The sequence below is a fragment of the Morone saxatilis genome, unplaced genomic scaffold, assembly GCF_004916995.1.
Source record: "Morone saxatilis isolate NCDOM2014 unplaced genomic scaffold, NCSU_SB_2.0 Contig9, whole genome shotgun sequence".
NCBI classification, from domain to species: Eukaryota; Metazoa; Chordata; class Actinopteri; family Moronidae; genus Morone; species Morone saxatilis.
In genome coordinates, this window is record NW_023340268.1 from 19,226,799 (window position 1) to 19,254,585 (window position 27,787).

Sequence of the window (27,787 nt, forward strand, 5' to 3'; positions counted from 1 at the left end):
TTTTCACTGATTATCTGTCTCATATACTATTGTCAGGATATAGTGAAATTTCCAGCAAATATGACATTTAGTCATTAGTTATTTTTATAAAAGTTACTTACTGCAGCTTCAAGTAAAAGATAAGGTTAAGGAAAGATCATGGATTCCATTACATTTCAATAAAATAAACTTGCTGCAGCTCATGCTTTAAGTAACTGTTGACTTTTTACCTTAACTAAGTGTGGGCATTCCGGACATTCATTAACAATGTTTCCTTATTATGTTAGTAAAAATGTAATCCACACAACCCTTTGCAATTCAAATGATATTAATACAGCTGAAGCCACACACAACATAAAAGGTACATGCAGGTATTCAACAACTATGTATGTTATTGAGCATCTCCTTTGCAGTATAGGCTATCAGTAATCAAGTGATGAAGTAATGTGGAGAAGAAATGTTCAGATGGTTCCATCAAAATGAGCTTCTTACCCTCTGGCCGAACTCTCCAGGTTCCCCAGGTAGACCCTGTAGACCCGGAGGACCCTGAGGAATAAAATGTTCAGCTACAGTTCAAAAGGCACAACTGCTGTTGTGAACTGCTCAGCACTGAATCTGAACAGGTGCTTCTTCCACAACAACAAAATATCTAAAGCTTAACAGCGACACAGAGGACACATGAAGGAATTAATAAATCAGGATTCTTACAGGAGGCCCTGGATGGCCCTCGGCCCCCGGAGGCCCAGCAGGTCCAGGTTCTCCCTAAAACAGGTCAAACACATGAGTAAGCTATAATACAGAAGATAAGAGTTACAGTTTAAACCGTCCAGTTGAAATTATTGGGATAGGAAACCATTTAAAACATACACACATGTGCATTGAAAGTTCATGTTTTTGTGTTCATGTTGATGACTGCATTGGAATGACTGGATGATCTCTGCATTAATAATATGCTACCCAATATGCTTTTCCTAATATACAGTAGTCAAGTATACTTTATAATAACTAATACTATAAGGTAGTTTAAATCTTTACTACATGATTTTGTTATTGAACACTCACCTTTTCACCTCGTAAACCTTCTTTTTGAAACTGAAATAAGAAAAGATGGACAGCTATGTTATTTTCAAATGAGTATCTCATTGTGTTACCTTGGTCTAATTAAATGAGGCCATGGACAATACAACTGGTTACCCTTCTCTAGTCACATAGCACATCTAGAAAAATATAATGTTGCTTCAGAAACAAAATATACTGGAAGAATGTGTTCTCCTGTCCACCATAGGGGTGGGAATTATTTTCATTATATTCAAATTGCTCATTATGTTTTGATTAATAATTTATTTATAAAATGTCAGGAAATAGTCAAAAGGCTTGCTACATTCCAGAATTAAAATCGTTTGTTCAAAACCCCCCAAAAATTCTGTTTCTTATAATATTCCTCCTTGACATGTAGCTACGCCGACACTGTTCCCAGTGTTTAAAATGACTAACTTCAACCATGTTGTCATATCAACATTATTATCTGTGTATGTGTGTGTACGTTTACATGTAATAGTGTTTGTTGTCTTTTCTGTTATTGTTTTTTGCTGACATAAAGAGTACAGAGACTCTCCGTGTGATGTGCACAAACTCAGTCAATGATCAAACTGAAGTATATGGCCAAGAAAAGCATCAGCATCCTCATATTTTAGAAGCTGGGACTGGCAAATTTTTCAAAATTACTGAAATGATTAATCGACTATCAAAATGGCTGCTGATTTATTTCTGGCTAATCAGTTAATTAACTAATCATTTTGCTTCTGTCTGGCGAACAGCACCCTCTCTAGAGAATGTGCTTTCAGCTAAAGAACAAGGTCAGTGTCTTGTGCATGATTACCTGGTTTGTTTGGAGTAATAATAATACAAATGAACAACTGACGATGTATAATACATTTTTTTGTTTGTTTTTTCAAAAATGCTGTTCTGGCTCCATCACTCCATTATGTTCTTCATTGCTAAAGAAGCCAGAATGATAAGAACATAATTCTTCTTATATCCTTCTGGTTTATTTTTGGTACTTACCACATCTCCAGGTAATCCGGGAAGGCCTCTCTCCCCCTGTGACGTAGTGCACACAACAAGGATGAAACCCCCGTCATTAGAATCAAGAGACTTTCAGAATGAAGCACCTCAAGCAATATGGTAATGATACAGTAACGACCATAATTTATGAGATGACGCGTGTGTACTTAAGGCCTTAAGGAAAGTGAAACTTGCGGGTACAGTACCACGGCAATTCTTTGTGCATGTGTGTATGCATGCACCCTTGTGCATGCATATGGGTGTGGTACAAGTATGTGTGCACCACTGGAAGAATCCTCAAAGTCAGTAATTACAGACAGACAAATGAACTCTGCTTTTTATTTTCTCAGACAAATGAGTGGGCTGACTTTGATGGTACACAGAGGAGACTGAGGAATGTCTGAGAGTGCAGACAGTAGCATGGGAAAATGATTATACCTCTTTAAAATGATTTATCAGTGCAGCTTAATAACATTATGCTTACGGTATTATCCTCTTCGAATTGTTTCTAATCAAGTGAGCAGAGTGTGTATACAGCACAGGAGCGAGAGTAGCATACCTTGGTGCCTTTAACTCCACTGGGTCCGGGTGTGCCAGCCAGTCCTCTCAAACCCTAATCAATTTTAGACAAAAGCTTCATTAATACAAAGGTGACTCACACAATCCATCACAGATGAATATCTGTGGTTTGTTTATCTTAGGCAGAGGATCACAACTTACATCTTTCCCAGAAACACCAGGTTTGCCAGGTAATCCATCCAAACCTGCTTCGCCCTGAAATGGAAACAAGTGTACGAGAAAACATGTATAAAGTATTGCTAACTGTGGAAGACAACGTAAGGTTCAAGTAAGGCCTAATTCCGTCTATGTTATACAAATAAATATCAGTTGTACTGTACTGCGTGTGCAGCTACCATGGCAAGAAATTCAAATGTCATCAACAGAAAATCCAAGATCTGTCAGTAACAAAATGGAAAAATCAAGCACTATGAAAAGCACAAAACTTAAGGGTCTACAGCCAAGCAGCTTGCTCTGTGAGGGTGTACTGTGGTACTGTGCTCTCTAAATACATCCATAACAGCGTTGCATTGAGCTAAATGCTAACATTAGCATGCTAAGATGCTCACAATGACAATATTAGCATGTTAAAGGTATATTTTTATGATTAGTAATAGTATCTTAGTTTAGCATGCTAAGATTTACTAATTAGCACTAAACACAAACTGCAGCTGAGGCTGATGGGAACGTCATTCGTCATTCAGTCACCAGTAAGTCAAACCAGTAAGTATTGAACAAGGTGCAATTTTGACCTGATGGTGGCACCAAATGAAAAGTCAGGGAACACTTAGTTCATCCAGTGGTGAACATGAATGTCTGTACCAAATTGTATGGCAATGCTTAAAACAATTGTTGAGATATTTCACTCAAGTGAGTGAGTTCACAAATGGTGACGTTAGAGGAGAAGTCCTGGGATCACCAATGACTCATTATTTGGGAACCATGAATGCCTGTACCAAATTGTTTGCTAGTCCATCCAGTACATGTCCAGTTTTCCCAATAGATATGTGAAAACGTTGACCTTCTGGTGGTGCTAGATTATAAAGTCAGCAGATCATTAGGATTCATCCTCTGGGCACTATTTATATCGGCACCAAATTTCCCAGCCGTCCATCCAGTTGAGATATTTCTGTCTGGATCAAAGTGGTGGACTGACTGGCCCGCATTACAGTACCATCCCTAGAGCCATGCCACTAGCATGGCTAACAGAGAGCAGATTTTTAAGCAGTGGACAGTGCTGTGTAACCCAAAACACACGTCTGACTTTTCAGTCAGCAAACCTGACTTTAACCCCATATGCCTCCTCTAAACCACCTATTCTCTTTATCACTTCACTGAGGCAAGTACTTTTCCAGTTTTCGCCTACAGGAAATTGCTTACTGACTGACTGACTGACTGACTGGATGACAGACAGCTCCAAACCTGGCATCCGCATGTTTGAATGGAGCTTCAGTATACCTCGAACCTGCAACACATCCTCATGCCATATGGCAAAGTAATCAATGTACTGACTCCGTGTTTACTACTATATACAGACCCCTAAAAGTCGTTTAAATTTAAATTCAAGTTGACATCTCAGCATGATACAAAAGTAATTGCTACAACTCTTTCTCATATCGTCCTGCTGCGGTTCCTCAATTTGTTACTTATCGTATCACTGAAATCCTAAAAACATCTTGACAACTTGACATCACCTGGAAACCACTGTGATGCTGCCAGGAGATAACCTTTCACTGATTTATTAGAAGAGTCTGAATTGTGTCCTAACATCAGTTTAAAGGCACAAGGGGGAAGGTGTTCGTGGTGACTCAGAGGAAACTTCAGACATCAACAAAGCTTTAGCAGGCCTGAATGAGCTGCATTATAGCCAAACGCCCCCTCAGAATCCTAGACAGGAAGTGTGGAGAGTGAATCAAGGAAGCCACATCTGTTTACACAATCACGCCCCTCACTTCTCAGCTCCTCTGAGAAGAATGTTCTCTCTCAGAAGTTAACCCTGTCGTATTTGCAGTATGAACTCTGTTCTGCACAGGTTCAAACTAGCATCATGGTTCACGTCCCAGGAAAACAGCAATGAGTTTCTTAGCATCTACTATTTTGATCAAGTGCTCTTGAGTGAGATGCTGAACCCCTATCTTCTGCAGTAGACCTTTTAGGCCAACATTAACTCATATAAGAACATGTGAAACGGTGTGAATGTGCTCGTGCTGATCTGTTAATATTCAACAATTCAAATGTGATATTTCTTATATCAAGGAACTGGTGCAGTATTACTTACCTTGGTTCCTGGAGTTCCTTTTTCACCTTTTATACCGGATTCACCCTACAACGAAACATCATAATATTAATTTCAAAAATAAATATTATCATTTATTAATATCAGATCTTAACTGATCATTTGGTGAGGTGCATTAAGAGTATACTCACAGCGACACCTTGTGGTCCCGGCACGCCAGGAATTCCTGCATCCCCTTGAATTCCCTATATGATATAAATCGAGCAACATTATATTAGTGGGCATTATTGACTTGGGACTCTCCAAAAGTGTCACTACTGACTCAGCAGTCCCCCAGTTGGCCTGCAGTATACTGCTGAGTCAGAGCTTAATCAGTGTAAGAAACTGAACTGACCAGCTAAGAAACCTGAAACCCAAAAAAAGAAACGGCAGTTGTCAGTGACAAGACCGCCTAAGCAGGCGACCTTGACCGGATATTTGAAGCCTTTTGAATAACTTTCAAATGTTTACACTGTAACTCCCAGACAGTTTTATTGAAGACATTTGTTTCCTTTTATGCTCTTAATCAGGTCTATCACAGCAATGTAGAAAAACTATAATTTAATCAAACTGTCAGCTTGATTTTGAAAGCTCAGTTTTGTGACTATTTTCTCTTCAGTCCTTAGCAATTTGCTTTGTGTGCAACATCAACTACTGATAATCAGATCATTCACTAATGTATTGTAAAGTAAAATTTTTCATTAAAGACATTTTGACTTGTCACAGAAGAAAAGCACAGGTGAAAATTATTAAATTAAAGATGGCTGAATTTTCTGAATTCCATTTGGCTCCCTGTCACACTGTTATCATTAATGTTATTGATTGCTTTTCCTGTAAACTGGGCCCATTTTAGGCTACTGTAAGTCAGCTGTTTCCTATGGTCAGGCTAACAGCCTGCTGGCTAAAATGTGTTGTCATTACTGCTCAACTCAAAAGCTTTGTTATTATGAATATTTAACTATTCGAGAGCAGATAAACTCAACAAACCACAGCCTGGCATATTGTAGCCGTAATGGCTAACGAGGTAGCAAACAGTTGCTTACTAAGATAACTAACATACATGGGGCAACATTAGCTTGCATTTAGAGACATTTCTGGATCTTTTATGAATGCAAGTCCAATATTCACTCTCCTTTTTGTTCTGGTTTGGTCTGATCAACTCCTGAGACAAATGTGTGTCTCTTTAGCTGCTAACTAGATACTTGACTTTGTTAACTAGCTAGTGTTAATTGCTAACTTTGTCTGCTGTTTGTGCTACAGTAGGTAGCTAGCATACAGGGCTCATCAGAGATGTTTTGCTTGAAACCAAACAGCTGCCATTTTTTGCTCAAAACGGATCCTAGTGAGAGCTAAACACATTAAACAATACAGTAAATGTGCCCTAAAAACCAAACAATGAGTTAAATGAGACTAAATAGTTATGTGATCATTCTCTGTGAATTAATTTATTGTGTGTTTTAATCAAACACATCCCACAAAACATATAGTACAGATTGGGCACCATATCTGCAAAGCTAGCCATCAGTGGTAAACAACTGTCAGAAGGCTTCTATTTGAGTGCTCACCTACTTATGCACATATATTTTATACATATATATGTTGTGGCAATTTCACACCACATGTTAATGGTAATACTATATATTAGGACAAAGCTGGGGTTAGGAGGTGATTTCTATTTTGTTAGCCTTTCTCATGCATCTTCAGTCTCTAACCCTTGCCATGAGAGTAGCATTTAGTAGTGATTTAGTATTCCCTGAGTTGTATCAAAAGGGGGCGATCATTCTCTCCAGTCCTGGGTCGAGCAGCCTGTCACAGTCCATTGGCCAAACCTCAGCCAGCGCCCCTCCCTCCTCCCCCTGCTGGCTCTTTCACCAGCTGCTGCTTCATCCAAGGGAAAGTCAACCAAACTGGCCCCCTTTCTCACAGGAAATCGATAACAGGCTGAGAGGTAATTGTCCAGAAAAACGTATGTACGCCCACTTAACAGAACAAGTGCATCTCTGGGATCAGTGCCAAAGCCAGAATGACTAAAGATCCTTTATTTTTATTTTTTTGCCCGCATCAACACTATTTTGAAATCCTCACAACAATGAGCCAAATGTATGTGTGCTGGATTAAAAATGGAAAGACCACATTCACACACCTTTAGTCCAGCTGGTCCTGGCAGCCCTGGATCACCAGATACTCCTGCCGCACCCTATTTACCAAGAAAAACGTGAAAAAATTTGCATTTTTAAGTGTCACAAACCCTGACTGAAATATCAAAACATTTGTGTCTTACTTTGTCTCCCTTGTCTCCAGATAAGCCATCAATACCTGGCACACCACCAAGTCCCTGTGAGATGATTGGAAACAGAGAGTTAACACCAGCATGTGAACTTTTAAGATTCAACATAAAAAAGAAATCCTCCACATGTCCGGGTTCTCAAGTGGCACACCTTCTCTCCTTTTTGTCCAGGAGCACCTGTCAACCCTATCCTGCCTGTATCACCCTGTAAACAGAAGGCAAGTATTTACTTAGACTGTTCTGTAATACAGAAGCATGCAGGATGGCCGGTAAGTACAGGCGACGATGGCGTGCTGTCAGAGTATCAACCTGCTAGCATCACACAACATGGTTTAGTACACGGTGGCTGGAGGATTAATGTAGAATTGACTTGATTAAAGGTGCTGTAAGCAAAATCAGCATTTTGGCTAACTTCCAGTCTGTCCCTGCATTTAGCAGTCCCCCCCTGAAATTCTGCTGACCGTCTTTCGTGGAGTCCTCTCTCCTGATTGGATAAAGTTGGAACGGGACATCAGAAAACATATGCTGTATTCTAAACACAGCATGCAGTATGTAGCACATGCTACCCCCGCAGGCACTTGTGGAGCTTCTCAACTCCAAAAATGTTGGAGCACATTTTCGTTTTTGCCAACAACTTTCTTAAAACCAAAGCCAATATTTGAAATCTACACAGTTGATTTCTCGCCTAAAAAAGGATCAGAAGTGACTTTGGTAAGGCATATGAAACTTGCACAAAACCTTCCATTGTTGACCTTCAGCTGTTGTGATCATTCCAGCACTTTGCACTGTGAGACACAAGAGGCAAGAGGTAGGTAGGTATTTTTGCCATACTGCAGATTTAGCTTTTGTTTGTACACTGCATACTACATGCTATACTTTGAACAAGTCAGTACGTACTGCTAGTATAGCACGCAGTTACAAATACAGCCTCAGTTTACTGCAGAAAGTGTTACTGACTGAACACTCTATATCAGTAATGGCTGTCAGAATGTAAAGCTATTTAACTTATTTGAACAAAAACTCACTTACAGCACCTTTAATTGAACAGTGGAACACACAATAAGACAGACATTTGGACAAAAGACAGAGGTTAACGTTACACACAGTACACAAGGAGTTATACAAGTCAAGATACACAAAAACACAAACTTTTGAGTAAATGTTTGGGAGCCAAAATATGCTAACAGCTGTCAAACGCTTTACCAAGACCCACTATGGTCTGGTCGCACATCCAACCAAAGACTCAATGAACAATGGCTTTCTATTGTCTTCAGAGTGATGCACTTTTGGTCTGTGTACTGATGTCATATGCTGTGCCAAGGAATCCCTTGGAATCCGAAAAGCTGGACTGTGTGAAAAGTAATGGCTGTTAAATTACACCCTACCACAAGGTCTTGCCCACCGCAAGACTTCCCTCTGCTTCATAAACCACTTTACTAGTCACAGAAGGTTGCCCTTTAATTATTTTAGGAGCTTATATCATTTTAACGCACGTAATTTCTTTCATCAAAGAGATTAGGAGAAAGGCCCCCGCTCGAATGTGCTCTATAACGAAAAAGACATTATCTACAACAACGCTGCTACACGGGGAATTGCCTGTTCTTGTCGGTTAAAGATGCAATTAGAAGCAATCAAAGCCGGATGAATTCACTTTCACCCCATGCGACTCGATGACCGACATAGCCATTTTTAACCACAGCTTGAAGTCGGCTTACGTCATTTTTTTGCATCAGCTTTGGAGAAGTTTACAACAACAAATTGCAGCCTTTTCTGGGAGAAAGTGAAGACAGATGCTCATGCAGACAGTAAGAAATAGAAAAGCAACAGGGATGCTCAGCATTAAAGTTTGATTTAATGCTGTTTTATCAAACCAGCAAGGTTTCCAGGAGTAAGAACTACAAAATGAATATAAATGTATCATGACATGAGTTCTGCTTTCTGTCTGACTGCATTACTGACATAAAATAAGAAAGCTGGAGTTATATATGGGAGGTACCCCTGTATTATCCAGACGAACCACATTCTAAAAACTATCACAACCAAAGTAGATAACACAAGTGAGAAGACCATGTCTCGTCTTCCAGACCTCTTGTGGCCATTTTAAGTGTCCCTCTCTGGACAGCTTGAATGATGCACACCGACGATTTTGTCTCAAGGAATAAATTATACTCCGAGACTCCCAGCTGGCACTGCCAGGCAGTAGAGAGGCTGTGATTTGAACTGGGTGGGCGTCTGCGTAGACCTGCCCTCTCTGCTACACATCCTCTGTGGTAACCTGTCCTGTAATTCTGACAATAACAGCTATGAGCATTTTCCTAGCCACTCCCTGACAGAAAAGACGTCGACAGAAAAACATCAAACAAAAGATAGGAGAAAAGGAAAGACAGAAAATATCATTTTTGTAAGAAAAAAAATAGAAAATAGGGTCATGCATATAAATGTATTTGGGTTAACATGATGCCCATGCAGCATCAGTCAGAGCAGGTTTACTTACCTTCTCACCTCTGTCACCTTTGACAGAGATTACTTTGCCCTGCAAATAATTAATCGATAAAGATCAATTATTATCGAGGCCGGTAGAAAAGCAGATGAGATAATAGCTGGAAGGCATGCAATGTGTATGATAGTAAATCTACAGTACAACAAAGCTTGAAACTATCATAAGCACTAGAGACGATGTGCTGAAGAAACTCAGTCAATTTAGAAATACTACTCTTGTGAATGTGCACACTTTAGGTTTTCATACAGTTTCTCCTTTTTCTCCTCTGATTCCAGGCGGTCCTATGGCGCCCTTAGAGCCAGTGTCACCCTGAAAATGTATGTTCACACAGTAAAAAAGAAGAACAAACAACTCTGGAACTTAATGGAACTGTAGTTACACACAAACTAGTACTTAAAGGCAATGGTAGATGACCTTTTCACCCATAGGTCCTGCAACACCGGGAGCGCCAATCTCTCCCTGTGAGAAATGAAAACACAGACATCTTTCGAAAGCCATTAAAGAAACGATTCCCACTCATCCATGGAAATAATAGACAGGTATAAAGTCTGGTAGAGGCAGGTGGCTTTACCTTCTGTCCTGCAGGGCAGGAGCAGTTCACTTGAGGGCCTCTTTGTTGCTCCACAACAGTAGGTGTTGGAGTGATGATCTCCACTGGGGGGGCCTCTGTAACAACTTTCTTAGGGCACTGAAAAGAGAATATTTAAGCCAACACTGATCATCAAAACCAAAAAATGAAGGGATGGTAGTGTGAATGAGGTTGCACGAGGATCTGATGAGCATTAAGGAACTCTGACTTAACAATAAAGGTCTTTCAGATGACCTTCTATGGCTGTTAAGCTGTCTGTGTCTTTTTCCTGCGCATTAATTATGGTGCTGGGGAAAAAAATTATATATGCAGCCAGAATGTGATTGGAAACAGCTAGCCTGGCTACAGAGTTTAAAAACATACATATCAACACTTTAAGCTACATTGTTTTAAAATGGTTTTACATGAAACTCTATGCTGTAACAATATGTTAGCTAACAATGGCGGGCACAGTGACTTGTCTCTTTATCTTGTCTTCACCGCACGGTTGCTAGCTAACCAGCAGAGGCTCCAGGCATAATTACCAAAATGTATACCTTCACATGTAACACTGTCTGGCTCAACCAAAAATAGGTGGTTGATTTATGCACACTTGTGACTGGAAACTCATAATTTTGTCACTGATAATACAGCTGATTTTTTTTTAGCTTAGCTAGCAGCTAACAGCCATTGCCTTGTTGTGAGCAGAGCCCTGTAGCAAAAGCCTGTAATAGTTTTAGTACCTTCACAGAATGCCTGGTGACATGTTAGCTACAGTAGGTAGCACAAAAAAACTAAATGTTCACGCTAACCTAGGTCTTTGTTTTTCAAGCTAAAAATCTGAGTGTTTTTAATTAGGGACTAGTTTGGACTAAAGACAGGACAGTTTATTGTGTTAAAGTGTCCTGCAATTAGAAACAAATCTACATATCTGACTGCAACTTTTAATTCAAACAGATCCAGTCAGTCTTTGTTTCACAACTTATTTGTTGAGAGCCAAATCTTTAATTCATCACCATGATTGTTGACACATACTAAAATACTTACGGGTCCATTGGGTAAATCACAGCAGGCTTCCAGCTCTGCATGCTTGGAGTCACAGTAAATCATCATCCTCTGGAGGTCAAACTGCATGGACACCGACAAACAATGAAAAGAGCAATCTCAAGAAAGTAACCTTGGCTTACACCCTTGGCTTACACTTCTATCTCACACAATATCTCCAGAGTGGAGGCTATGAGGACATTTAAAATGCACCACTACCTGCTCTCATAATGCTTCATTTCACTGCATGAGTACATTAAACTACTACACATGCAGGCATAGACTCACATCAATTGGCACGCTGTCATACAGCCTCTTCCCAATCACTGTCTTCCCCTGAATATCAATGTCCTCCCTGTCCTCAATAGGCAGAGTCTGGATGAGTTTGCAGTCCAGGTACAGAGACACAGACTTGGCTTCGACACTGAGGCCAATCTTGTGCCAGTTGCGGTCAAACAGGTTGTCCACTTCTGGGTTCTTGAACACAGCTCTGACAGCATCCTTTGTCAGCCCGACAGCGTTGTACTCCACCGCCTTGTTCTCACCGTCCAGGCGGATGGACACCTGACAAGTCAGAGGCAAAATAATGTCAAGGATAGCAGGTGAAAAAGTACAGGCAGTCAAGTTCAAGTCAAGATGTACAGAGATCCGAAAACATTGTTGTCTGTAGAGGCAAATTATGAAAGTAAACAATTAATCTAATTTAAGGTACAAAGTTAATTTTTTTTATACAAGATTTGTAAGATCATATAAAAGCTTTAAAAAAAATTAACATGCATCATTATGGTATTACATATAGTATTATAATTTTAGATTCCATTTGAAAATGATCAGGAGTCTTCATTTTATTTGGCTTGGTAGAGGTAAATACACCATTTCCCAGTTTAACACCCAATAATTTAAAAAGGATCTGAAATAGTCAGTGAGCTGAGCCTATTCTAAGTTGACCTTGTAATAGTCACATTTATTACTATTTACTTTTCGTTGACCCACCTGTGGGATTCCATATTTGTCAAAAACCTGCCAGAGGTACCAATCTTCACGCCTTGAGGTTTTCCTGAACTTGAATGTCGTCACAAAGGCATATTCATCTGGCAACCCTTGAGAAAACACGTCTCTGCAGAGTAAAAGAACATTGTTATTGCTAACAAACTGTGTTTTATTTTACTCTGTGATAAACACACACTTGCAGTGACCCCATTACAGTTTAGACATTAATGTACAAACCCCAAATTAAACAGTGTCTATGTTTCACCACGTAACTGCTTTGTCTATATACGCTGTTCCTGCTTCCTACTCAGAGTGACATTTTATTATTTTTATGATGAACAGAACATCTGCATACAGTGTTTTAACATCCACTGTATACTCAGCCTACTAAAACCTTTGATAAACATGCATGGAGACATTCTTTTTGTATTCATATTTTTTCCAGCATATGTTGAACTATTTGTTTTTACAATATATACAATATATTAATTAGATAAGATAATGCTTATATGTCTAGATGAACTTAAAATCTGGAACAGCCTGTTGGGAGAAATCATTTTGAATAGTCAAATTAGAGTCATCCACATCTAAATACCTTGCTTTGTGACTACTCTCATGCCTGCACTGTAATATGAAGCTGCAGCCAGCAGCCAGTTAGCTTAGCTTAGCATATTGACTGGAAACAGCTAGCCTGGAGCTGCACAGTGCACACAGGTACGAAAACCGGCCTATGAGCCCATTCTGGTTTTATATATAGAACCAGAACTTTACTTGTTTACACAATAATGTGTTAATAAACAGCCATTTTTTGCGAGGTTTAGAGAAGTTGATAGATGGATCTTTACCTTCGGATAGAGCCAAGCATCTTTGTGCTAAGCTAAGCTAACTGGCTACTTTATATAGCTTCATATTTACCTTACAGACATGGGAGTGGAATCAATATCCTTATATAACGCTTGGCAAGTAAGCAAACAGGTATTTTGGGAATTATAACAAAATGCTGAACTACTCTTTTAATCAAGTGCATTGACAGGGTACATACACAATCCATAGAGGGGGGTGGGTATTACTGCGGCCATGACTTCCCATCAGATCTTTACAAATATTTAATGTGCAGTGTAATGTTTGTAGTGTAACAGGGTGGTCACTTACTCTGTTTGCTGTACAATGGGCATGGTGCCAAGGCGGACATAAGAACTTTGGCCATCATCATCTCTGGTTCCCAGAATATCTCTCACATTGAAATACTCCATTAGGTCGAACCCTGCAGCAAGCACAGTAAAATAGCCTAGTTGGACTCGAGACAGTCTCCACACACGCGTAAATAAGCACACAGGGCTCTTGAGTCGTGAGGTTGAGTTATGGTTTTGTCAGATTTCTCGGGGTATGCTGGGGTTTAATTGGGTCAGCCTCACCACACCCTGAAGCCACTGTGTTTGTGGCTTTTTGGAGGAAGATTAAAATCACAGTATTACTGAATAACTGGAAAATAGGGCCATTTGTTGGCCATTCAGATTGTTAGATTTGCTGCCAGAGGAAAAAACTAGTTGCCATCTCTGAGAGTCTAAAAGTGTGTGCACGTGTGTGTACGTTGCCCAGCAGTGTGTGATTTGAAGTGGTGTAACCACAGACCGTATTTAGGTGGTTTAGAAAGGACACTCCCTTGTACAACAAACAAGTGCTGTAGCTATGGTAATGCCATCAGAACCATCGTAATGTGGTTTGTGTATAGCAGATCTCACTGAAGGCTGGTGGTCATGTTGAGCTCTTCTGAAACAGACTGTGCCTTTAGTGAGCCAGCAAGACGAGGTCAGCCTCAACATATTCCTGCACGGACTTATAGTAATGCAGAAAAATCTGTGAGACGTAAGGTTTCCGGTGGGAATAGTAACACCAGTGGACTAATCTTCCAAGGAGTGGATGTCATTAGAAATAGCCTGGAAACAGGTGGTAAGACACCCAGGCTGCCCCTGTGCCACTAGTAACAGAGTAAAAAATAACAGTAAAAACCAGAGCCGTCATAACAGACTGAATAAGTGAGGGGATCACAGCTACTTTGTCTGTCAGGAAAGGCCACCATGTGTCCCAGATGCACTGTTAGGGATGACAGATTACTATGCACTCAGATTACTCTTCACACAGGGTGGAGAGTTTCTCTGTGCTGGTTGGTATATGAATAAGACCTCTTTGGGGGGACATTTCTCATACACTTCCATTAATTTCGGAAGTCATTATTCACTTGCATCTTTAAAAGCTACCTCTGCTGGTCAGTAAACACCTTTGACTCAAATACTGTTTGCCTTGAGTTTCTCATTTTTTGTAGTTTATGTACTTTTTCCATCAATTTTGTATTAATGTGGTTAATAAGTTGAGTTATATAACACGAAATTATGTGCTTGATCTTGATACTTTGGGCTTTGAGTCAGCTTCATGCACAAGCCTAAAATTTTGACTTTTTGTATCTTGCCACGTTTGAAACAAAAGTGCAGGTTTTTTTTATTTCATGACCTTATATGCTATCAATGGCTTAGCTTTTATAGCATTATCACATGCTTACTTTGTGGCAAGACATTATCCCACATAGCAATATTGGTTTGGCCCATACACTCGGCCCAAATACAGCAATAAATGACGGTCCAGATCTGGTAGCCACATATGGCCTATGATATAGCCATATCTCAGCCAGCTGTATGACCATAGCTGGCCCTATTCTGGCCCTATGTTGGACGAGACAAGTTTCAGCAATGTTGTGGCCATGGTTTACAAAAGCATTTACTGGCTCAATTTCCATATTTAACTATTTGTCTGCACATTAATGCTGTCCTGACAGGAGGAAGAGAATGAGGGACAGTTGGCTGAGATGTAGCTATGTCACGGGCCATAAGTAGCTAACAGATCTGGGCCACCTGTGGACTGCAACTCATTGCTGTATTTGGGCTGAATGTAAGTGGGCTGTGTGGACCGTCACTGGGCCAGACCAATTTTGCCATGTCCCGATCAGTATAACTAGCATACCTGAGAGTGTGTGAGTGCTGGAATTAGACACATTACTGTGGCTTTGTTCTCTAATTGTATCTTTGTAATCTTCAAGTTTCAAGTTTCAAGTTTCCCCTTGTTCAAAATCAAAGGACACACTTATATTCGCAAAAACACACCATGTCAGGCGAATACATTCAGCTCATTAAAATCTGCTGACAGAAGTCTGGTGTAAAACAGCTTTGCTTACTTTTGAATCAGAGCGGAAATACTTTAGCAAGTAAAAAGATCAAGCAACTAATGTTCTCTAATGCTCAGCTCTGTCTTTTGAGCACTGGTGATGCATGCAAAAGGGATGTTTTGCCGCTCATCAGTCTGGCTGAAGGGTTGCTCGAGGAAGCCATGCAGCTGTGAGTTTTGCTGGCTCCGACTCTCTCTGTCACCATGCTTGCATCGCTCACCGCGCCATTTCTTTGGCTGTTTGTGGGCCATCTCAGCACAGAGCTGTAATTTGGACTGGCAGTGGATAGCGTATAATCAACCCAAAAAGTTATTTTGGACAGCCAAAAACGACCAATGGGGTGATCTGCGGGAAAAGCCAGATGAGTTCACTAACTGGGAAAAAGCAAACGCATACAAACACAGCATTCTTTTGATCAGAGCAGATGGCAACATTTGTGCAGTAGATAGTGAGACAGAGCCGCAAACACACTCTGCATCCTCCTGTGTGTGCTCAGTACCCTGAGGGGTCAGACAGCCCATGATAAATACAAGTCTGACTCAAACCGCAGGTCTCTTGGCTGTCAAATTATAATCAGTGACAAATAGTCTCGACATTTCTCACGGAGAATTACACTCTCTGCACCAGCGTAGAGAGCATTTGTTGTGTGATTATAAGAGGGAACCTGCAGGAGCTGCTGGTGTAGTGACGATAAGTACTGTTTGTCTAGTACTTCTGTGTATGTAGAGAAAGTCTCTATGTGCTTACTGTAGGCACAATTTGAAAAAAAAGTTCTTTACTGAATTAAGTTCGAGAATGTATGTCTTAAAGCTGGGCCACAGTTACAGACTGCATTTTGGAAAACCCCGGACATCTTTGTCATGTCAGGCAGCTTCAGACTTCAGACCACTGTTTGATGACATTTTGCCCCCAGTAGGGCCCAGTTCAGGTTTGGGCTGTTAGATGTGATTATGACTTGGGCTGAGCGAGTACTTGGCTAAAAATTAGTATCCGGTAAGTTCTCTTGGTCTTATCAAAAGCATTGCTCTGAAGATCAATTCTGAGGTTTTCTACAATAACAATAGCAACTTCTGATCAACTGATATCGATTTCAGGCTTAAATAAACAACTTCTGATGAGTCCCACCCACTTACAACTTCAGCTCCATCCATGTATAATATAAGCTTTACCCTTACGGTAAAAAAATAAATTAGTTGTTTGAACAGATGCAGACACAGATGAAGGTGTACTTGCTGATCCTTAAACATGACACAACAGTCTGTGCTATAAAGAAAGCCAATAATCATCTAAAGTTGAATAAAAACAATTTTTTTTAAGGTACCGGCTGGTCCTTTGACCATACTGTGGTAACTGTTACAACTTAGAAATCTATTTCTAAATTAGTAATCTTACATCATGATAGCAACTAAGGATGTAAAAGGAGTGAGTAGCAGCTCTTAGGGGGCACCATTTCATTTGTGGTGCTAATAGCTAAATGTAAAAGAAATATAAATCAGTGTGCAGTATATTTATGGTGTATTCCACAATAACCTAGCTTTTGGTTAAAAGAAAAGATCTTCTCATATCGTTTTCCAGTGGAACAAGATTTGGGTTTTGGATCTGACTTAGAAAGACAAACAACACAGCCCAACAGGATTTATTCCAATTAGAGTGCTTACAGCAAATCTGACAGAGTGGTACATCTGCTTAAGAAAACATCAGTGGGTTTCAGTGATTTATCTGAAGTTAGTTCTAATTCCTTTGTGGGTTTAGAGGAAAAGCGTAACCACATAATTAGCACTTGCCCAATGAAGAGGATCTGATAATATGTCTCGACAGTGGGAAGTGATGCTGTCAGCTGTGATCAGAGGCACACATTCCTCCACTCTGTACTGCAAAATCACACTTGACTGGCTGTTTGACCGAAGAGTCACTTACTAACTTGTGAGTGTATCAATTTGTCATATATCAAAATGTAAAGCCTTCTCTACCTAACATCGGGAGCGACACCAACTTATGGCTAGTGTTGAAAAGTTAATTACTACATTTACTCAATATCTGTAGGCTACTTCGGATACTCTGTATGAATTGTATTATTTTGCTGAACTTGTTTTTTATTGAGTATGAAGAGAGGTTGTCAGGATGATTTCAAGGGAACTTTGATTGGGAGTCATGCCAATCCAAATACATAGATATTTTAGGGGCATGGCTATTTGGCCGAAAAAGGTAATAGTCATGTGCAAAGTGGGGCCGTGTCACAGCAAATGTGTATTACCAGTTTAAAGTGCAAAGCTAACAGCGGTGTTCCCAAAAGGCTACATTCTGGAACATTTCAAAAGTTTGCGTGTTGGCCCAAAAAACAGCCAAACCACAGGAAAAGATAACCATTTTATGCCAAAAAAACGTTGTAAAGAAAGCCTTAGATATCCATTCTATCATTGTCATCCATGTCTTGCTTGACATGTCATTCTCTTGCCAAATTTGATTTATTTTTTATTATTTCATTTTGGCTCAGTGGTTGGCACAGCAGCCCTGTAGCTAAAAGTTCTTCACAGACTGCAGTCTGTCTGGGCTTTTTCTGTGTGGAGTTTGCATACAATGTTTGCATAGATTTCCTCCAGGTGCTCTCCCTATGCCTGAAACCATGCAGGTTAAATGAATTGGAAACACTAAATTGAGCGTATGAGTGAATTAACTTGTTGTAGTTTTCAACCCTGTGATCAACCTGTGTACTCTGCCTCTCATCCAGTGCATGCTGGGATAGGAAGAAACAATTTGTGGGTAAACGAAATGGACGGATTGTTTGATTTGTGGCTGCAATGTTAATTATTCCTTAAATTTTAAATGAATTCCTTATTGGAAAGCCGGCTTCCATCATGAAATAATGAAGTTTCAAGAATTTAATTAGTCTGGGTTTCAGGGAGTTTTAGTGACCCATGAAGGCTGAAATGCTGTTTAATAGAGACTTTTAAAGCCTGACAAAAATATAGTTCTTGAGAAACACTACTTTCGATTTTGAGAAAAAAAAAACACAAATGGATACTGCACAAAAGAGCCCCCCAGCAATAAATGTCCGTTACCCTCTTGTTTTAACACTATCAGGTGTCACTGTGCCAGCCAAAAGAGTCAAACTTAAAAAAAACAAAAAAAAGCCTCCACCGACATCTCTCTTTCCATTGAGTCAAACATATTAGCAGCAGTCAAAACAGTCATGCATGGGCATCTGTTTTTTCTCTTAGTGTGATAGATGTGGGTGGGAGACATAGACAGGAACTCAGATCCCCCAAAAGACACTCTTATAACAACATCCGACCTTTCTGGATAAACGCTATTCTAGAGTTCTGAGAAACTTTTAACATTGCAGCAGTTCAGAATATGTGAAATAAGGACATCAAATGATGGAGGTCTAGTAGATGACTATGTTCACCGCTGAAGTTGAACATCCCAGCTGCATGTAATGGAACATGTCAGTGTGTTTGCAAGTTTTCCCTCCTTAAAGGTCCAGTGTGTAACATTTAGGAAGCTCTATTGGCAGAAATGGAATATAATATGCATATAGGTATGTTTTCATTAGTGTATAATCACCTGAATATAAGAATCATATGTTTTTTTTACTTTGAATGAGCCGTTTATATCTACAGTTATATTCCATAGAGGCCACCATGTTTCACATTTGGGGAAAATTGCTTATTCACTTTCTTGATGAGTCTTGAGGACAAGATCATGTCTGTATAGTAAATATATTTTCCAAAATTTCTGAACTTTTCCTTGCTGCCTGCAACCAAGACAGACAAAATACATCTAACCTACATTTGTAAAACACAGCAAACTGGTTTCCAAAATAATTAGCTGTGACATAAAGTGGAAATGTGGGCAAATTCAAACCTGACAGCATTTAGTTTTTGCAAGTATATTGAGATTTTATAATGGTAGCATAAAACAAGACAGAAAATAAATGTGCCAGAAAAGTGGCACTTTCCAAGTCATACATAAAAAAGTTTCCAATCTTATAGAAACAGAAGACACTGTGAGTGAAAACAGTCAAACGTTTTGCACATATAAAAAGTATATCTTTGTTTTTCTTGATGTGAAAAAAGATAAATGTGGGAGTGTAGGAAATGCTGACTTTGTGGTTGACAAGTTTGCCAGTGCTTCGTGTTGCCGTTAGAAAAAGCAGCATTTTGCACATACCTGGAACCTCTTCAAGACCATAACTGGTGCTGTTGGGCTTAAACCGATCAGGTTGAACCTTCATCTTTGGACACAGGACATCTGAGGAGAAAGGACAAAAGCTCAGTTAGACACGCTGTAAATCAGGACATGGTGTTCTTTGGGGAGCACAGGGTAGGTAAAGAGAACAGGTTAAACACTTTTATGGGTAACTTTGTATCTTACTGTTGGAAATCTATACATGTGTTATTGTTTTCTTACAAAAAGCAGTCATTCTGAAACCTTATAAGGGGTCACACGAGAAACTGTGTGAGGTGTTGGATTGTTTAAGGAAATGGTGATCTCAGTGAAATGCAGCCTTTGGACTGATCTGGAGAGCAGACAGACTGCTCTCCATCTCTCCTGTCTGATGTCTGGGGAGTGGAGCGTGTGGGTGGAGGGCGGCTCTACAAGAGCAGGGGGCACATCCACAGGCCCAGGAAGCATTCACAGTTTTATATTTCAACACACACATATTTTGGTGACGGTGATGACAGTGAGAAAGGCAACACGGTCAGGTTAAGTTTTTATTGGCAGGAGGGATATTTTCTATTTGTGTCAAGATGCCAGCTTCACTACTAAAGAATGCAGATATGTATTCTGTTTAGTTTCATAGATGTAAACATTGGTTTAAAGATGAGAGTGACAGTTTTAAAGGGTCAGTTCACCTAAATGACCATTTGTCACTTTGAGGTGGTGAGTTTGGTTCTGGTCCTCACAGCATTGAACAGTTGCATTTAAAGAATAAAATGTATTCTTATAGAAACAGTTTCACAAACAGTTTCCTTGCTATCAACAGACTTTATTGGAACTGCTTGGGTAATACTTCCCATTGAAAGGGTTTGTTGTGAAGATTGGATCATGAACTTCAACCAATCAGATCAACGAACCACGCCCACAGCTCACGATGTAGCTACCAGTTTAGGACACTGCTTGAAGACTGGTAAGATGGATTCTTATCTCCAGCTACCTAGCAAAGTTACTTTGGTCCAGACTGAAATATCAAGTTAAAAAAGTTCAATTGAAGTTAATTGTACCAGTTCCATTCTGTTAATGGAACTTAAAACTAGCATATTTTATATTAGCTCATATGCAACAGTTCTACACACCTATTTAAAATGTGTTCATATAATTTATCTATATAAAATAATACTAACTTAAGTGCATTTCTTTACACAAATGTTACCACTTAAGTTGAATTTTCTAAATTTTCTTTCACTGAAGAAAATAATTACATTACCTGTCAAAACAGCTAACAATTAACAGTATTTACAATTAATCGATTATCAAAATGGTAGCCAATTCATTTTCAGTGGATCAACTAATCTCATTGTTAATGCAATATAAAACAATAGCCTGGCTGTTTTTTATCTAACACCAAATCTTTACACTTTCTTTGGATGCTTGCACATGTTATGATTTATAAACTGAAATAAAAACAATTTAAAGCTATACAGCATTATAGCACTGACCATAGTCAGTGGAGCTTACACTTTTGTAATGATGTCAGTGGAACAACACTTAAAATACTGCACAAATGTAAGTGTTATTAAGAGTTATTACTTCAGCAATTGATTTTTGAGTTTCAGTAATTTATAGGAATTAGTTACTCCACATGTTTTGGAGGATTAAGTTATGTTAACTTTTTTTTATTAAGATATGCTGTTTGATTTTACAGAGGCAACCAATGTTTACAGCTGCCGTAGGCAAAGCTTTTATGTAAGATTACACTCAGTTTATCAATCTAAATTAAATAAGACTGTCCCATCCTCACTTCCTTCTTCCAAATTATTCTAAAAATTGGTGTATTTGCACAAATCAAATCTTAGTTTTATCAAGACAAATTTGGAGTCATCAGTATTTGAAAATCACTCTTCCCCTGCATTCACTTCACAACTGACAAGGTGAACATGAATAAAACCTTCTCACCCATCCCACATGGCAAGATACATTTTCATATTGTTAATTAGGTGTGGCGGCAAATGCTGGGTCTTTCCATCCGTTTGTAGTCAATCTGTTCAGAGGAATATCTCATTAAACCTATTATTAGCCACAATTTGTCTGTGTCCTGACTGTCAGTCCTAAATATTATCTGTGGCCAAAAATGTCACGGTGAGACGCTTCAGCTTCCCTAATAGATCAAGTATCTGCCAAACATCTACTATCAAACCCTGCAATTTTCTTAAATCATAGCTATAAAAATCATCATGTCAGAGTGGCTTTTAACCTTTGTGACGTTCATTATGAGGACAGCTCTGTTGACATGGCTTGTTTTTCTCTTCCATGCAAAGCCCAGAGCATGTCTAATAGGAAAATCCAAGCGGCTAATTTAACTGTCAGCATTTGCATACTTTCTAGTCAATCTACAAGCGGCGTTATCTCCATTTCACATGGTTTATTTTTAATTTCAGCCATATGCTCTGTCCTTGTTTGTGTCTGTCATGAGTTTGTTTAGCAGTGAAATTAAAGGAGTCTTTTTTTTAAAGTCTCTCTAAGGTGATAATTGAAGATCTCACAAAAGATACTTGCTTTATGTTGTTTGTAAAGCCAGCGAGTCTACCAAAAATTACCATTCTGTGAATGAATGGAAGTGCGTCACTCTTTTTTTAAAGACAGTGTTGTTGCACAGCCCTGAGACTTAGCATGCTAGATAGCCGAGCTACTCCCTGCACTTGTGGCCCTGAAGCTATAATTTAGGGATCCGGCTGTGAGTTAAAATGGAAGCAATGTAAGACCTGCCTTTGTAAATGAATGTCTCAGACAGGTTCATGATATCAGCAGAAGCTTGAGCATTACAACACATCTAACAACCACCATTTTCTTTTTTGCAATTCTTACTATTACCTGTGTTTCCTGTCATCATTATGGCTGCTGAATTTTTTAAACACAATGTGGGGGTTAGACAAGAACTTTGATATTTAAGTTCTCACTGGGGTCATGTAAGGTCAAATGTTTGATCAAGGAGATCTAGGCCACACATGATGTATTGAATCAGTGCAGCACATAATAAGTAGTGTCCATTTTAAAACCTATAGATTAAAAGGTGAAAACATTAAACATGGACACTGGAGCGGCTGCAATGGACCCACTTGAAACATTAGAGCTATAATTTTCTGGGTGAAAATAACTTGCATTGCACAGGGAGCCAGTTGTGCTGACCACTGATATACTTAGAGACTTACTCGTGGTGAGTTTAGAGATTGCAAAAGAAAACATTAAAACTGTCTTTCTGTGTAAATTTAGTTTTTGGTTTGTTCTACAGAGTACTAAGCTCTATTGCACGTACAACACTTTTTATAAAATATAAGCTACATTATTCATTGACATAGGTGAAAACCTATGGAGTCAAGGAGCGTGGTCAAAGGTTGGGGGCTTTAAAATGACTCTGTGTTGCCCTTGCACCAGGATCACTCTGCAAGATGATATGTCTTTAAAAAAGAATAAAGGAGTCTGAATCAACACTTTTCTCAGAGGAGTCTCTACTTTTGCCTCGTCAAGCTTGGCAATTTAGAGCTAGATTGAAGGGAGAATTGAGAGTTTGTCGTTGCTTATCTGTGCGCTAAACCATGCAATCATGTCATTTCCCTTTTTGCATGTACTTTTTGCGGCTAAGACTTATGGCATCCTTTTCTTTCCTGTCTGGCTAATTTTAGGAAGGAATTTCAAGCGTTGGAGCGCAAAGCATCCACCTCCTCCATGAAAACACTCACACGTAGATACTTGTCCACTTCTCCACACAGCTACCGGACAACATAAAGCTCTTACTTTATTTTTTAAGCCTATTTTCCCTGATTCATTTGGCTATGTAAGCCACTTTCTAAGCCTGTGTGCCTGTGTTGAAAGATTTGCTCAGCACACTAGTGGAAAAACCATTGAGGTTAGCTCAAGACAGGCTTTCCAGTGCTAAACACCTCTGCACCAAAGCAGCAGTCAAAAAGGCAGTTACGCCACAGAAATGTCTTGGTTAGAGAACTGTCATTTACAAGCCAATTTTTGCAACAGCCCCCTCACATGCTTCATATTCAGTCAAAAAGAAGCCACGATTGCACCGTGTGGATGTGCAGCTGCTCTTTGTGGTTGGGGTGGGGTTTTGTGGTTAGGGTCTTTCCTCAGTATAGTGCTTAAAGGTTAAAATAAGAGTCTAATTTGATTAAGTGCACGTTCGGGGTGAGGCAGGCTCTTTAAAGTGAGGCTTAAAAAAGAAGCATGCAGTGTGAGTGATGTGCTGGCACTGGGCCTGATGGCCGACTTACTCTCGCACAGCCTCCTCCTCAGCCTGCCCCTGATCTTGTCAATGGCATTAAAGTCTGTCACGTGGAAGACGTGGGCATTCTTTGGCTCAGCCGCAATCTCCTCCAGCTCCACCTTCAGTGCCTCCCCGATGCCCACGGCAAACATCCTGATGCCAGCTTTGGCAGCTGCCTTAGAGGGCTCCAGAACATAATCCTGGCTTCGGCCATCTGTGAGAAGGATGGCCACCTTCTGAATGCCTCTGGCGACGGGCCTCGCTCCATTCCGCTCCGTGAAGATGTTGGTGGTGGTGTAGCTGATAGCATCCCCAGTCATTGTATTCCCCCCCAGGTAGCGTATGTTACGGGCAGCTCGCTTCACATCCTCCAGGGTCCTGTGTCTGCCCAGGGTGAACTCGGTGGTGGGTCTGTCACTGTAGCGTACCACGGCGACTCTTGTCTTGTCGGGTGCCACGTCGAAAGACTCCACGAGGTTGGCCACCCATTGCCTGATCTTCTCAAAATTCTCTTTTCCGACACTGGATGAGGTGTCCAGGATAAACGCCAAGTCATAGTGGACATTTTTACATCCTGTCATAGGTAAATACAGGAGGATTTAGTCACATGCAGTCAATATAAGCTTTTCCAGTGATGTTACATCAGAATATTCTGTCTTAATGGTCTTACCTGCCCTCTGTGCTTCCACTCTCTCTCCGGAAAGAGTCAAGGCCAGAATGACCAAGACCAGGGTGATCCTAAATCCCAGTCGTAATTCCATCTCGGCCTTGGTTTGGGTCTGTTTTGTTTAGCTTATTACCACCATCAAGCTGTCCAGCCTGTGGAAAGGTCAGTGGAAATATCAACAATGCAGGTTTACATGCACTCTAGCAGACACTACAGTCAGTACTTTGTAAATGCACAACTGAACTATAAGACATTTTAGAATCTAAATCTTGTTTGCCAAGCTGTCTCCTGGCAAACAGGATTTGTGATAATTTCTCTCCAACAGTGAACCCAAAGTGGGTGAAGCATTTCCTGTAGTGCAGGGAGATTGCTGTAAAGAAGCAGGCCTCCTGCGGTTGCTGCTACCACATCTCTATATTGACAAGGGACTGGCGGAGAGCTGATTTAAGATTGCATTAGGCACTTTGTATGTAGAAAGAATTAGGCTCCAGTATGAAAAAAAAATCTCTATCTCATCCCCCCTATTGTGCAGTATTTCTATTGTCCCCTGTTTGAATTTCTTTCTGGTATGGAAGCTGGCAGGAAATGTTCTCCGTTCTCAGGACGTGATAATTGAAACCTGAGAATGAAATACACATCTCTCTACAGCAGCAAGTGAATACTCCATCCAGAGAAAAGTGGACTCACCAAAGATTGTCGGAACTTTCTGCCAAACTATTTTTTTACCATCTCCACCCACAAGCCAGTAAAAGAACAACCTCAGAAGAGTGTAGTTTGCTGATGTTGCACTGCATGATTTCTTTTGAGATCCACGCAGGTATCTCTAGTTGTTATTTGGAGCCGCTAGCATGAAATGTGTGCAGCTTTGATCCACCAGCATGTTGCAAAGGACCAATCAATCCGTCTCTGTTGGATTAATTTATGAGGTTGTTGTGCCTGGGTGGCACTGACAGAAACTGCCATATAAACACAAAACTATTCTTGCTCTTATTGTACACCAGTGGTTGTGATTGCTGCCATTAGGGCTGATGTGTGACTGACTGTAGCCATAACATGGACTCATCCTGATTTGGAGTGTGTGTCAGTGCGGGGGGTCATTGTGGGAGGCTGAGGAAAGAGTTATGCACAACTTGGAAAGCAATCATACCAGTCCCTTGTGTTCTGAAAAGTTCTTTACCATCCTTCACCACCTTTCTGTGTTCTTTCCATTGAATTAGCTAGTGAATGTATTGGTTTCCACAGGTTAAAAGCAGCCAAACTTACAGGCTAGAATGTGCTTAATGGAATATTTTTAAGGAATACTTAGACATTTTGCAGAATATGTTTATTTTCTCTCTTGATGAGACTTGGGTGAGAAGATTGATACCTCACTCATACGTGTTTGTTAAATATGAAGCTATGCCCGGGTTATAGTTAGCGTAGCTTAGCATAAAAATTCGAAATAGCTGGTCTGGGTCTCTAAACCTCAAACCTCAATAACTAACATGCTTTATTTTTGTTCTTTAGTATGTACAAAAGCTAAAGTGAATCCAACTGTACTGTGCAGTATTGTTATTAACTGATGCAGACTGTGATAATTTATGTTTCCTTGACACTTGCAGTATTTCTCCTGTTTTAAAGATAAATATGTTGCCATCTTGGTAGCATATTTTAGTCTATTTATGACAAAAGTCAGTGGAATGAAGGATTATAAATAATAAATGTAATTACAGTGAGTATATGCTTGTGTAATTTTGAAATAGAAAGTAATTTGAGCAGGGAGTGAGTTCAAATGTTGTGGAGAGACGCAAATTTAAAAACAGCAAGCAGTTGACTCTGGCCTGACCTATATAGCCTGTAAAATAGAGAGTGCATTATTTACGGTGGGTAAAGGAAAGTGCTTTGGCCTCCAGATACAACTTTACTTATCAGATTCTCCATTAGGCTATTTCTGCTACTTGGTTTCACTGGCACTTTTAATGAGCAGAATAGGCATGCTAGCTGAATCACTCTAATTGCCCCAATTAGTGTGCATTAAAAATCTGAGAAATTCCACCCTGCAAGACTTCAGTGAAAAAAAAAACTCAGCTGCCCTATGAATGTAGCAGAACAAGATTTGGATTCATCCTCCTAATCCTCTTTACCCAACTTTGTACAAGTCTAACATATTCTCATTTGTCTACCTTTCATCTCTGATTACATTGAAATGCACTGCATGGGTCTCCCAGCGCTGTGTTGAATTAATCTGCAGTCTTACAAGCAGATACATTATTTGAGGTAAAGCTAAAAACAAGCTGGTATGCCTCTGTCAACATCTGAACCTGAGGGCCAGATTCCTTACAAACTGTGGGTCTGTATCATCAGGCCTGTTTCCACTTCCTCTCTCAATGGTAGACCTGGGACTGCAACGTAGATGTCTATAACAGAAGCACCACGTTTATCATTCCCAAAATGTAAAAAACAGAAGCAGTTGTTTTTTTTCCACATGCAACCCAAGAAGAAGAGAAAAAAAGGCTGTACTCTGATAGAGCATCTGAACAGCATGTGGATACAAAGAAACACCTCTTGCCAACAATTCAGAAACTGCTTAAGAATAAATAATTTTAGAATCGGTCTTTAGCGGAAGATAGTGGTGACAGATGGATGATTTTATAGTGCTTTTTTTTGTCCTTACCTGGCCTGTCACTCTGAGGTGTCTGTCTCTCTCTGCCTCCAGCACTCACACCCTGAATCAGCACAGGGGCAGCATCATTATCAGGTGATAATAATCCAAAATATCTCCCCTGCAGGTGCCAGAAATCAGGATGAGATTATTATATAATCCAGGGTGACAATCCAGTGTACAGTGTTGTTAAAAAGTGAGGTGAGGTGAGCTTGAGAAACCTTGGGTGGACAGAGTGGGAGGGAACTGCGAGAAGGGAAAGTGTAGGGTTTCACTGGGGGACGAAGTGGCTTCTACTGTTCTTGACTGGGCTGTGCTCACACATAAAAAAAGGCTGAGAGGCGCAGCCAATTATAGACCCAACTTTCTGGATATTTTTGTCCCTTTTTTTCCCCCCTCTTCTTTATGGCTGCGCCCATCTGAAGTGCTTGCCCTCAAAGAAAAGGCACAGCTTCTTGGCAACCGCCTCAACTGTCCGGCCTTTGCCACTGTGATAGCCACAGCGGAGCCGCCCTGGGGCTGGTGGTGGGCCGGGCCGTGTTGGCTTCAGCCAGCCACACACT

General features: G+C 40.1%; 1 protein-coding gene across 2 annotated transcripts in view; it reads right to left on the reverse strand.

Annotated features, from left to right (window-relative positions):
• The window catches only part of col22a1 (collagen, type XXII, alpha 1), a 64,646-nt gene extending 37,193 nt beyond the window's left edge, over nucleotides 1-27,453 (reverse strand). The window contains exons 1-23 of one of the 2 annotated variants that reach the window (XM_035681093.1): nucleotides 27,237-27,453; nucleotides 24,587-24,735; nucleotides 23,924-24,490; nucleotides 19,653-19,733; nucleotides 13,418-13,529; nucleotides 12,269-12,392; nucleotides 11,564-11,839; nucleotides 11,279-11,359; nucleotides 10,235-10,351; nucleotides 10,078-10,122; nucleotides 9,910-9,972; nucleotides 9,658-9,696; nucleotides 7,315-7,368; nucleotides 7,158-7,211; nucleotides 7,020-7,073; nucleotides 5,029-5,082; nucleotides 4,880-4,924; nucleotides 2,764-2,817; nucleotides 2,603-2,656; nucleotides 2,044-2,079; nucleotides 1,042-1,071; nucleotides 688-741; nucleotides 472-525 (exon numbers count right to left, since the gene is read on the reverse strand). In XM_035681093.1, coding sequence (XP_035536986.1) covers nucleotides 472-525; nucleotides 688-741; nucleotides 1,042-1,071; nucleotides 2,044-2,079; nucleotides 2,603-2,656; nucleotides 2,764-2,817; nucleotides 4,880-4,924; nucleotides 5,029-5,082; nucleotides 7,020-7,073; nucleotides 7,158-7,211; nucleotides 7,315-7,368; nucleotides 9,658-9,696; nucleotides 9,910-9,972; nucleotides 10,078-10,122; nucleotides 10,235-10,351; nucleotides 11,279-11,359; nucleotides 11,564-11,839; nucleotides 12,269-12,392; nucleotides 13,418-13,529; nucleotides 19,653-19,733; nucleotides 23,924-24,490; nucleotides 24,587-24,677 — 2,139 coding nt within the window. In that variant the 5' untranslated portion in view covers nucleotides 24,678-24,735; nucleotides 27,237-27,453. Of the gene's footprint in view, nucleotides 1-471; nucleotides 526-687; nucleotides 742-1,041; nucleotides 1,072-2,043; nucleotides 2,080-2,602; nucleotides 2,657-2,763; nucleotides 2,818-4,879; nucleotides 4,925-5,028; nucleotides 5,083-7,019; nucleotides 7,074-7,157; nucleotides 7,212-7,314; nucleotides 7,369-9,657; nucleotides 9,697-9,909; nucleotides 9,973-10,077; nucleotides 10,123-10,234; nucleotides 10,352-11,278; nucleotides 11,360-11,563; nucleotides 11,840-12,268; nucleotides 12,393-13,417; nucleotides 13,530-19,652; nucleotides 19,734-23,923; nucleotides 24,491-24,586; nucleotides 24,736-26,903; nucleotides 26,965-27,236 lie in introns of those variants that run through there. The other variant, XM_035681094.1, reaches the window with a different exon arrangement.
• Nucleotides 27,454-27,787: the final 334 nt, after the last annotated feature.